General features: G+C 32.8%; 2 protein-coding genes across 7 annotated transcripts; both read left to right on the plus strand.

The window, feature by feature from the left end:
- Nucleotides 1-1042: 1042 nt before the first annotated feature.
- On the plus strand, nt 1043-7912 carry LOC145586778 (uncharacterized). Of its 6 annotated transcripts, none has more exons than XM_081643700.1 (16): nt 1043-1180; nt 2242-2318; nt 2401-2602; nt 2792-2866; nt 2967-3068; nt 3190-3230; nt 3344-3457; nt 3939-4053; nt 4143-4333; nt 4414-4530; nt 4755-4835; nt 4989-5227; nt 5419-5458; nt 5594-6695; nt 7420-7481; nt 7838-7912. In XM_081643700.1, the coding sequence occupies exons 2-14, from the start codon at nt 2259-2261 to the stop codon at nt 6176-6178; spliced, it is 1962 nt and encodes a 653-aa protein (XP_081499826.1). In that variant the 5' UTR covers nt 1043-1180; nt 2242-2258; the 3' UTR covers nt 6179-6695; nt 7420-7481; nt 7838-7912. The 6 variants fall into 6 exon arrangements, with proteins under 6 accessions (XP_081499826.1, XP_081499829.1, XP_081499827.1 ...); XM_081643703.1 differs by having other exon boundaries at nt 1044-1180; nt 2257-2318; XM_081643701.1 differs by having other exon boundaries at nt 1165-1180; nt 2221-2318.
- On the plus strand, nt 7347-9014 carry LOC145584448 (LIM domain-containing protein PLIM2b-like). Its single transcript, XM_081641286.1, has 6 exons — nt 7347-7481; nt 7838-7937; nt 8055-8083; nt 8247-8336; nt 8434-8517; nt 8724-9014. Exons 1-6 carry the CDS (start codon nt 7347-7349, stop codon nt 9012-9014), a joined length of 729 nt encoding a protein of 242 aa, XP_081497412.1.
- Nucleotides 9015-11318: the final 2304 nt, after the last annotated feature.

Raw genomic sequence — 11318 nt, forward strand, 5'->3', positions numbered from 1 at the left:
GGCAATAATCAAAGTGATGCTTTTTGGTGGTAGTAAAAGTAATAAAAAAATTATAAAAAAAAAAAAAAAAAAAAAAACCTATAAGGGCCTGTTCTAATTGACTGAACTGAACTGAACTGAATTTATTGGAGCTAAACTAAACTGAACTAAACTTAACTAAACTAAATTGAATATTTTATGAGAGAAGGAAATTAAGAACTAAACTGAACTGAATTGAATTTATTGAAACTAAACTAAAAATAATCTGAAGGAACAGGCCCTAAGAGGTTGTCATCCAAGATCTAGGATCCAATTTTAATTTTATAACAATCTATTACATCACTTTATATACCGAATATAAATACTATATACATACAAGTAGTTAATTTGATCTTGCCTCCCAAAAAAATTAGTTAGTCCTTTAAAAATGACCAAGCAATCAAGCATTGGTCAAAGGCCTATCATGTGGAAAGAGATAACAAAAAAACAGATAATAGCAAAAGCAATGGTTCATTAAGTTGGCTTTGGTGATCAAAGTCATTCCTCAACCCACATATACTCAACTACAAGTCTATGACAAGTAATCTCATTAGTTGTCTAACTTATATAGTTCATTGTTTTATTGTCATGCTTATCTATATTTTTTTTTTCCTTCCAAAGAAAAAAAAAACAATAAAAAGTTCTTGTCGAACGACAACATTTATGTACGTAAATATATAACTATCCAAATACTATTCATAAGTGTTAACTCAAACTTTTTAAAAAGTAGTTATTAAACTCAAATCAATAGGATAGTTGACATCAACAAAATTATCATACGAATTAAACCTTATAAATAAATAAAAATTAAAAAATATGCATAATTATTTGTTAATACATCATCACTCTATCACTAATCCACTATTGCAAAAATACAAAACTTACAAATTCAAAATTATAGTATAATATAATTATATAAAATGGATAAGATCATTAAGACATTAGTTAAGTTAATTTGTCTTCTTCAATAGTCCTCTAATATTATTTTAATCCAAATAATATTCTTATTTCTGATGGATAACCACTAAATTATTGTGTTCCTACAGTTCTTCAAAAATAAAAAAATATAAAAAAAAAATGTTCCTGTAGTACTTCCGACTATAAATTAAGTCACAATCAAAATTTTGAAGAGAGAGAAAAAACATTCAACGCTGAAGAAGAGGTAAGTTGAAAATCTCTCTGATTAATCACAAACGCTTCATGATTCAAGTATGTCAGCAATTTTATCGTACCCCATTTCATATTTTACTCCTAATTTGATTATGTAGAATTATCATACCTCATTTTATATGTTTGATTGGAAAAAAAAGCTCAATTTCTTTTGGTATCTCTGAAAACCCTTCAAAGTTTATGATTATTTGGGTCCGTTCGATGCACGATTTGTACGAAAGAAAGATACTCCGATTTCTGGGTCATTTGGGTTATGATGTTTAGTACAGTATTTCTTATGAAAATTTACTTTAATGAGAGTAAAGGGGTGTTGGATTTTATTTATGTAGAACTGCAAACGAATGAATGTTTACTGTTTAGTGGAATTGTGTGATTGAGTGTTTGCTGCTTATATGGTGTTCAATTTGTCGAATTATTTAGACACCCTTTTGTTATTGTCTAAGATTTTAGGGGTAAGGCTGCATACATCTTGAACTCTATGGCTATGGCAGGATTTATATCGGGTTGTATCGTTGTTGTTGCTGTTGTTGTTGTGCTTGGGGTGTGACAGGACTATGTAGATGCTTTGGAGAAATAGTAGCAATAAATTTTATGAATGTTTTAAGTTGTTAGAAATTGATTATGTGTTTTAAGTTATGTAATTTGTTCAAGAGGGGAATGAGGGAGTTTAATTGGTGACGGCGAAGAAAAGTATTCTGATTCTCTAGAGAAGTATATAGAAGTGGATGAGGGTCGATTTATATGGGCCCAAAAAGACATACATTTAGGATTTCAGGCTGTGTTCTGTTCAATTTATCTATGTTGAATTGATTAAAATTGATCTTTTTTTGTGCTTAACTGAGTTGAATTATGCTTATTTGTTTGTTGTTTTTCATCTAATTTCCGTTGAATGGAGCATTGGAACTGTACTAAATCCATTTGTGCCATCTGTGCTGAAGGAAACTTTAATTTAGGTGAAAAACAAGTCCTACCCCGGGTCTTGCTTTTGTCATTCTATTGGTCATTATATTGTGTATACTAATTATTTGCCAGTCTCTTGCTGAGTGCTTGCAGTGACATCTAATACAGGCATGATGGAGAACTATGAGGAACACAGTGGTGATGTATATGATGATTGTTTGATCAAATTGGTTAGTTTTACATCTATATTCTAATTGTGTCAGCATAATTTTGTATCATATATTGAACTATTATATGCTTGTTTTGCTTCAGAGGGTCAATCCTAAAAGGAGACGGGATAAAGTTTATGTTGGTTGTGGAGCTGGCTTTAGTGGTGACAGGCCAATGGCAGCTTTAAAGTTGCTTCAAAGTGTGAAGGAGCTTAACTATATTGTACTTGAGTGTCTTGCTGAGCGCACTCTAGCTGACCGGTACAAGGAGATGATATCTGGGGGAGATGGTTATGACCCACGCAGTATGTTTGCTATATTTCTTGGCTACTTGCCATTGGCTTTTATTAGATCTGTCAATCTGCTTTATAAGTCTTGGTTTTCTTTGACCTCCCTCTCTTAGTTAAGAAGGAAGTAGAATGTGCTACCAAAATCAGTTTTTTGTGTATGGATTAGTTTCTACTCCATTAATTCTGTCTTTTACGTACATGCAGTTTCGGAGTGGATGCACTTGCTTTTACCTCTGGCTGTGGAAAGGGGAACATGCATAATTACAAATATGGGTGCAAGTGAGAGCTTTTTTTGTTTGGTTTGTGTAGTGTAGTTGAGATCATGGATACAATCTAAGTATTTTTCCATTCATTTTGTCTGATTCCTTCTATACAAAAGTGGATCCAATTGGTGCTCAGATAAAGGTCCTTGAAATTGCAAACAGCCTGGGGCTTAGTATAACAGTTGTTGTTGCACATGAAGTTGCCTTCAAAGATCCAGGTAATACTTGTTTGAATGTTAGGGATTTTTTTTTGTACTTAAGTAACTGGTGAAAGGTAAATTTGATATCATTATAACTTACTAAGTCCCTTCTATTGTATTTTCTTTCTCTAAAATTCAGGGTCAGCATCCTCACATAATATGTCTTTTGTCATGGATGGTGTAAGAAACTGACAGCCTTGCAGTAGTATCGTAGAATTGGTTTTTTCATTTTGATTGGAAAAAAGTGTCTCTTTGGTACATATTGGCTTATTCTATATTCCTTGTCATTGAAGGGTATTAGCACATATCTAGGTGCAGCACCAATTGTCAGGTGTCTTGAGTTATACAAGCCAAATGTCATCATTACTAGTCGTGTAGCAGATGCTGCCCTATTCTTAGGTCCAATGGTGAGAATTTTCTCTGCTCTGCCTCTTGCATGCAATTGACAGCAACATATTTCTGTTAATGCGCCTTACAGTTTGGGAGATTAATATTATTTAGGTAGATTGTGTATTAAACTACAATTCTGCATTTTTATCATCACTTTCAAAGTGAGTGGGTGTGAGCGGGCTGACTTATTGAGGAAAAAGCTGAAAAACTTATTCCCTGGCAGTAGGACTTATTGTGTACACATTTGGTGTTGAAGAACTAGCATCTTTTTCACTTGATTTTTTATGAGTTGGCTGCTTAGGTTTGACCATCAAAGGAACAAGGATCATGAATATATTGTTGGACTTGTACTTACTAGTTGCTACAATGCAGTTTTTCCCTTACAAATGTTAATTTAGCTGCAAAAATATTTTTGTTTGCATTTTACTTTTATTTTGATTTTTTTGTGTCGCTGGTAATATCATTTAGATTGTCAGTAGTCTGTACTTTGATTAACAGGTTTATGAGCTGGGCTGGAATTGGGATGATCTGGAGCAGCTAGCACAAGGAGCTTTAGCAGGCCACCTATTAGAGTGTGGTGGTCAGCTGACTGGAGGTTATTTTATGCACCCAGGTTAGTTTTTCTTTTGACAGCTTGACAGCTTCTATGCTTCGACATTCTATCATTTTTCTGAACTTGGAATCTTTATTTACCTCATGTAGGAGACAAACACAGAGATATATCTTTTCAGTGTCTTCTGGATTTATCACTTCCATTTGCTGAAGTCAATTACCTGGGAGAAGTATGTGTGGCCAAGGCTGATGGCAGTGGTGGTGCTCTGAACTTTAGTACTTGTGCTCAGCAGCTTCTCTATGAGATTGCAGATCCAAGTGCTTATGTCACTCCTGATGTGGTAACATGTCTATTCTATTTGATAATGTATTGATAGGTGGGAGTTGTTGATTACAGAATATTTTTCTTCTTCTGACGCAGTTCTTAGATATTCGTGATGTTACGTTTGATCCCTTATCCAGCAGCAAGATTCTCTGCACTGGAGCAAAACCCTCAGCTACATTAACTCCTGAGAAACTTCTGCAACTAGTACCAAAGGTATGGATGATTCTTATCTTTCTGGTCTAGAGTTGGGTAAAAAAACGCCATTGTACATATATAATACGTCATTTAATCTGTTAATCCTTTTGCAAATGACATAATACATGTCTGCCTTTTTGTCCTGTTATGTTCTGGATTGTGCATTATGTAGTAGGTTTTCATTTTATCTATTTATTTATATATTTTAGAATCTTTATCCAATTGTTCTCTATCTGGTTTAGGAGTCTGGATGGAAAGGGTGGGGAGAGATATCTTTCGGAGGTTATGAATGTGTTAAACGTGCAAGAGCAGCTGAGTATCTGGTAAATATGCTGTTCTCTGATTCTTTTTGAATTTTCAATTGTACTTGCAGTACAATGTAGTAGTACAATCTGAGACATGACTGAAGTACTGCTGCAAGTTTATCATTTTTGACAATCAGGCTTTGTGGGTTTTAATGTTTCATATGCGTTTAGGTTAGATCTTGGATGGAAGAATCATATCCAGGCATTAATAGCAGTATAATTTCTTACATTATTGGATTCGATAGCCTGAAAGCAGTCTGCAATGAAAGTATTACATCAATAGCGGCTGGGTGCCGAGACATAAGGCTACGCATGGATGGACTTTTTGAGGTTGAGGAGCATGCAATCAAATTTGTCAGAGAATTCACTGCTTTATATACAAATGGGCCTGCTGGTGGAGGTGGTGTAAGGTAAATCCCCCCCTTGGTATATACTCTATTTCTTAATTATAAAATGGAACATATAGAACCATCTAAACATAATGAAATTAGTCTACAAAACTCAATTTCCTCACTGGCAGTTTTCAGTTGCTTCCATGTATATCACAATTCCTTAATTGATGTTTGTGTTATTCATCTTCTTACTTTCTACTCAATTGCAGTACTGGGCACAAGAAAGAAGTACTCTTGGTAAAACAACTGGTATGTATCCCTTTCTAGCTGCCTCAAATGTTAATTGCTGCTCTGGATTGACCTGTATTTTCAGTCAGCTCAGAAGTTGTATGCTTGGCTATGAAGTGATCAAGTGACACGAATCACATGAGTAAATCTTTGTAGGTTGGACGTGAGTCTATTTTCTGGCATATTAGGGCTAAGAGTACAAACATGGCTAATACACATGGCCATGAACACAAGACGAAGAGACTAAAAGTGCCAACTTCCATTTCAGACAAGTCAGTTCCATTACCTGATGGGCTTATTGATTTGTCTGATCAGAACCTTGAAATATTATCAAGTAATTATCCAAGTTTTCCTGCACCATCAGGCAAGAAAGTTCTTCTGTATGAAGTTGCACATATCAGGGTCGGAGATAAAGGCAATGACATGAACTTTTCCATCATTCCCCATTTCTTTCAAGATATCAATAGGTTGCAGGTGATAATAAGTCCTGAATGGGTGAAGAAAGTGTTGTCTCCTCTATTGAACCCTTCTCCATTTCCGCACCCAGATGCCATTTCAAAGAGAGATAAATGGGTCAAAGAAAATGTTAAAGTTGAGATTTATGAGGTCAAGGGCATTCACTCGTTGAATGTTGTGGTTCGTAGTATTCTTGATAGTGGTGTCAATTGTTCTAGGAGAATTGATCGTCATGGGAAAACCATATCAGATATCATACTGTCCCAGCAAGTCATGTTGCCATAACTACCATTCAGTAACAAATTGTATCGAATATCAGAAATCACATTAAGATTATAGGCTGAATAATGCAAGGATTGTTGCAAACTGTATCCAATAACTGCTCAATTATATGGAAATAATACCGGATTTTTTTTTGTGATTTAAAACAAATACAATGTTGGTTTTTACGTTTCAGAGTTTTTGTATTTTCTTGTTTATTTCTGATTTGACTGACTGAACTCTGAAGGTTATAAGTAACATTTTTATCATATTTGTGCTTGAAGTGATGACACTGCTAATGAGGTAATGTCTTTATTTATCATGTTTAGCTGATCTGCGATCTCTTTTCTTTTTCTGCCTTTCTTTGAGCTTGGGGATTCATTAAAATGTATTGCCTTTTAATATCCTGACAATATTTTATAAAACTTACTTACCAATATTTTTGTTAATTTTTTTTTTTTTTTTAATTATTTTTTCTGTTTGTTTAGGTTGGACCTATAGGGGGCAGGGTCGTACCCGTATCTCTTCTCAGCTCCTCATGGTATGCAAGTAATGCACATTTCAGTTATATAATTAATCCAAATGAACCTTTTTGTTTATTATTTTTACATATATGTGGGCTATTATTTTAAGATCTTGTCTTCCGTTAAAGAATTATTGTATGAAATATATTAAATCTATATTTTATATATTTTGAGAATCTGTAAAAATAAAGGGCTAAATTAACTTCACCTTCTAAAACTAGTCAACCAGAAAAAAACTGTCAAACACAACCATAACAAAACAGATGTCAACTTTTCTGAAATTGCATCCTTTGGAAAAAGTCAGACCACCCTTCATTCTCTCTTCCACATTTAGTGCCTAGCCTGCAATTCTCACCTCATAATTTTTGGATGTCTTTTTTCTAACAATGATTTCTTTGGGAGCTAATAAACTTAGCAAATAAATCGTATAAATTAGTTTTTGATCGGACAAATTAGAGACTTTGTTCAAACTGATCAATAGTCCAATTTGAGTCTGTGGCTTAGGATTTGCTGCATAGAGATGCTTTGACAAATCCCTCTCTTTGATATATATCTTTCTTTCTGTGCGGTTGGGGATTCAAGAAGTTAACTAATGATTTTTTGCTGATCATAGTCTTGATCTTCGATAATAAGCACAAGAAATTATTTTATGCGAAAGAGTTGCAAATATGGCATTTACTGGAACTCTTGACAAATGCAAGGCTTGTGACAAAACTGTCTATTTTGTGGATTTGTTATCAGCTGATGGGGCAACTTTTCATAAGTCCTGCTTCAGATGCAGCCACTGCAATGGCACACTCGTGGTACGTCTCTTTTCCGCTACAATGTCATATTATTGATTTCTGTCAACATTTGAACAATGTCTTAACCAATTGTAGAATTTCTGAAGGAAGATTTTTTTTTTTTTTTTTTTTTTTTTTTTTTTTTTTTTTTTCTGACAAGGATATATTTTTGTCCCTTCTATATGATCCCAGATTTCATTTGATTATTGGTCTCCTGATTTCCTCTACTTTGCCTTTTTCTCTTTTCCAGAATTTAAAATGTGACGTTCATATTAACTGATTTCATATCATAAATAATAATGAAGACAATCAGACATGATGTAAGATAGAAGTGTACAAATAATTTAATTGCTGAATAACTTTGTTACATTTGACAGATGAGCAACTACTCTTCGATGGATGGAGTCCTCTACTGCAAAACTCACTTTGAACAACTATTCAAAGAATCCGGAGATTTCCGTAAAAACTTTCAAGCAGGTGAATCCGTAAATGTTACTCTGTAAAGAATTGATTTTTGCCTCAGATATTCATAAATCTCTTCATTTTCATACTGTATATTTTTCTTACAAATTTCCTGATACATTTTCTCCTCAGGGCCCAAGACAGACCGGCAATATGAACAGGTAATGTCCATCATATAATATAATATAATCTGTGAATGATTTTCCATGCTTCATACTTTGTCCCATTTTATCCCTTTTCCAAATTTTAACAGAAATTTTAATCCCATTTTTCTCTGTTGATTTCACATATTCTAATTCCATTATTGTGATTTTCTTTGAGCAGGGCAGGACCCCTAACAAACTCTCTTCTTTCTTCTCTGGAACCCAAGAAAAGTGTCCTGCTTGTAATAAAACTGTCTATCCGTTGGAAAAGGTCAGTTTTTTCTATGTTTAATCCGTAAATCCAATCTTGTTGTTCGATGTTATAGGTTATGTTTGTTTATCGTTGAAGAATTCAACCATGATTTTAGGAAGGTGAATTTGAGCTTTTTTCCCTCCACAAATTGATAGCAGTAGTTGCTACTATACCCCTTGGTCATGATTTGCAATCTCGGGTAAAGGATTTAGCCCTTGAGATTGGATTATTTTTCCTCTTTATATGACACGGATCTATTATCCCCCTCCCAACAATAAAGAAAAGATCTAAATGGAAGTAGTCTCTGTAATTGAATGATCTCCATAAGGAAGATGAAAGTTGATTAATTCTTGTAGCTGTTGTAGGTAACCCGACATTCATCTTCATTTTCTTTTACGCTCACAGATAACAATGGAGGGAGAATCCTACCACAAGACATGCTTCAGGTGTGCTATTGGAGGGTGTTCTCTTACACACTCGTCCTATGCTGCTCTCGACGGAATCCTCTACTGCAGGCACCATTTCCAACAGTTGTTCATGGAGAAAGGAACCTACAGTCATGTAAAGGCTGCTGCTAAAAAGAATGCATCATCTTTATCCGAAGCAAGAGAGGATGAACCAACAGAGCCAGTAGCTGAAGCTAAAGCCGCAGTAGAAACTGAGACAATTCCTACAGAAGAAACTGCTGAAGCATAATCTCAAAAAAAAAAAAAAAAGGATTTTGATATCATTTTAGCTCCTAACTTCAACAGCTGATTTGTATGGATTTTACTGGCCTTCGGGCATTTCTAATCATTTTTAGCTCCCAAATGAGTCAGGAAATTTTCCCTTAGTCACAGAAACTTCAACAATGTAATTTCTTATTTTATTGACATGTTTGGCCAATCAATTTGTCACGGTGAATATTTCGTTCTGTTTTTTGTAACACTTGAGATAATTTATAAGACATTTTGTTCTGTTTATATTTGACATGGTATTTTGCGGTTTTATAGTCTCCATAAAAAAAAATGCTGAACTTCATTGTTTTTTAATTTCCCATTCATTCTAGATTTGTACTTTACATAGATTTTTTTAAAAAAATTGCCAAGTATAGGATACGAAAGGTGTCCTCTACAACTCTTACCTGAGAGGTTGACCTAAGTAAGTTTGTGTAGAAAAAAATGGTATTTCGTAGAATGGAAACAAGGATATGAAAAACAAATATTTATACGGTGTATCGGAGAACATGTAAAAATTGGATGAAAAATACTTGTCAATATGATACCTTTATCAATATTAGATTGGATGAGAAATTGAGAACAAGATGAAAAAAAACTCCAAATTAAATTATGAATATATGTGCACGATGTTCAATATGCACCTAAAGAACACAAGATATACATAGTATTTTGAGAAAATGGGATATGCTTTATTCTAAATAAACTACAAAATAAAAAGAATATTGAAGTATCTTATGTTCATTAATCAAGATGTCATAGCTATTTTACATGTACTTTGTATATACATTTGTGTTCTTGTGGTACAAAGTGTATACTGCGCACATGTACAATTTGTTATGCCACTTCATCTCAAATTAACACAACAAATGGTTGTGCACTTGTGGCCCCTAAAGCGTATTGTTGATTTTCATTAACACATTATTGTATACAGACAACTCTTCATATAAAAGAACATATAATTGATAAAGTCTTTTTGTAAAACAAAACGCTTTAATCTTATACATGGTTACCCTAATATATAATGTTTTATTTATATTTTTCTTCTCCATAGTAATGATACTACAAACTTTCCACTTTATTTTTTTTAAAAAAAAAAAAATCCCAAATCAATAACGCTCCCAAACTTCTTCGGTTTCTAAGTTGTGCCCTCAACCTCACTAATTTTTATTAACAATAACCTTTGACGTTAACAATAACCTTTTTTTTATTATTATTTTATTTTCTGATTTTTATTTTTTTTAAAGTGTTAAACCAATTAGAACGAGACACGTGTCAAATTAATAACGCCACAACACCATTATTGATAAAATAACTTAACTTTCGATAACGAATATGGCTGTCAAAGGTTATATTGTTCATAAAATATCATGAGGTGGAGGGCATAGTTTATAACTTTGAAAAAACATGGGTACAACTTAAAAAATCAATAAATTGGGGGACATAACTTAGAAAAACCTTTTTTTTTTTTTTTATTACTTTTCAAAAAAAAAAAAAAAATTATTTAATTTTAAAAACTTACTTTTCATTTTTCCAACCTATCCATCCATATATTGTTGTTACGCTTCATATTATGAACTATACAAACCTTTTATAGTATCATGTCGACATTGTGCAACTCTCTTTTTGATAGATAATTTTTATATAAATTATATCATTTATCATTTTTTTTAAACATCATTTATCATTCATTATTTCATTATAATCATACATTTTTTTAAAAAAATTATTTACTAATTTTAGAATAACACCCTTGGTGATGATGATTATTTTTTCTTCATTCTTATTTTTAAGTGATGCATAATTTTTATAAAAGCATAATAATTACAGTGAATATTTTTTTCATGACCTTTGTTACAGAGTTATTTATTATTAAAGTAATTAATTTATGATGTTGGTCTTTTATCTTTCTTAATTAAAAAGCTTAGGTTGTGTTTAGTAACTAGCTTGTTTGAGCAAAATTAGCTTATTTGACTACATTAGCTTATTAACTATTAAATAAGCTAATTCAAGGTCTTTGGTAGGAAACTTATTTAAAGAGCTTATTCCACTAAATAAGCTATTTTCCAAAAAGCTATTTTTAGGAGTTTTTTCAATTAGCTTATTCAATTCTTATGGTGAAATGACACTTATACTCGCATTTAATTAAAAATCCTATATGAACTACCTACCCCACAATTAGCTTATTGGGCATTTCACATAATCAATCAGCTTTAAACAATCAGCTATTTACCAAACACTTTTATACAATAAGCTAATAAAATAAGTTAGTCAAATCAGTTAA

Source organism: Chenopodium album, chromosome 16 (assembly GCF_948465745.1).
Source record: "Chenopodium album chromosome 16, dcCheAlbu1.1, whole genome shotgun sequence".
Classification (NCBI taxonomy): domain Eukaryota; kingdom Viridiplantae; phylum Streptophyta; class Magnoliopsida; order Caryophyllales; family Amaranthaceae; genus Chenopodium; species Chenopodium album.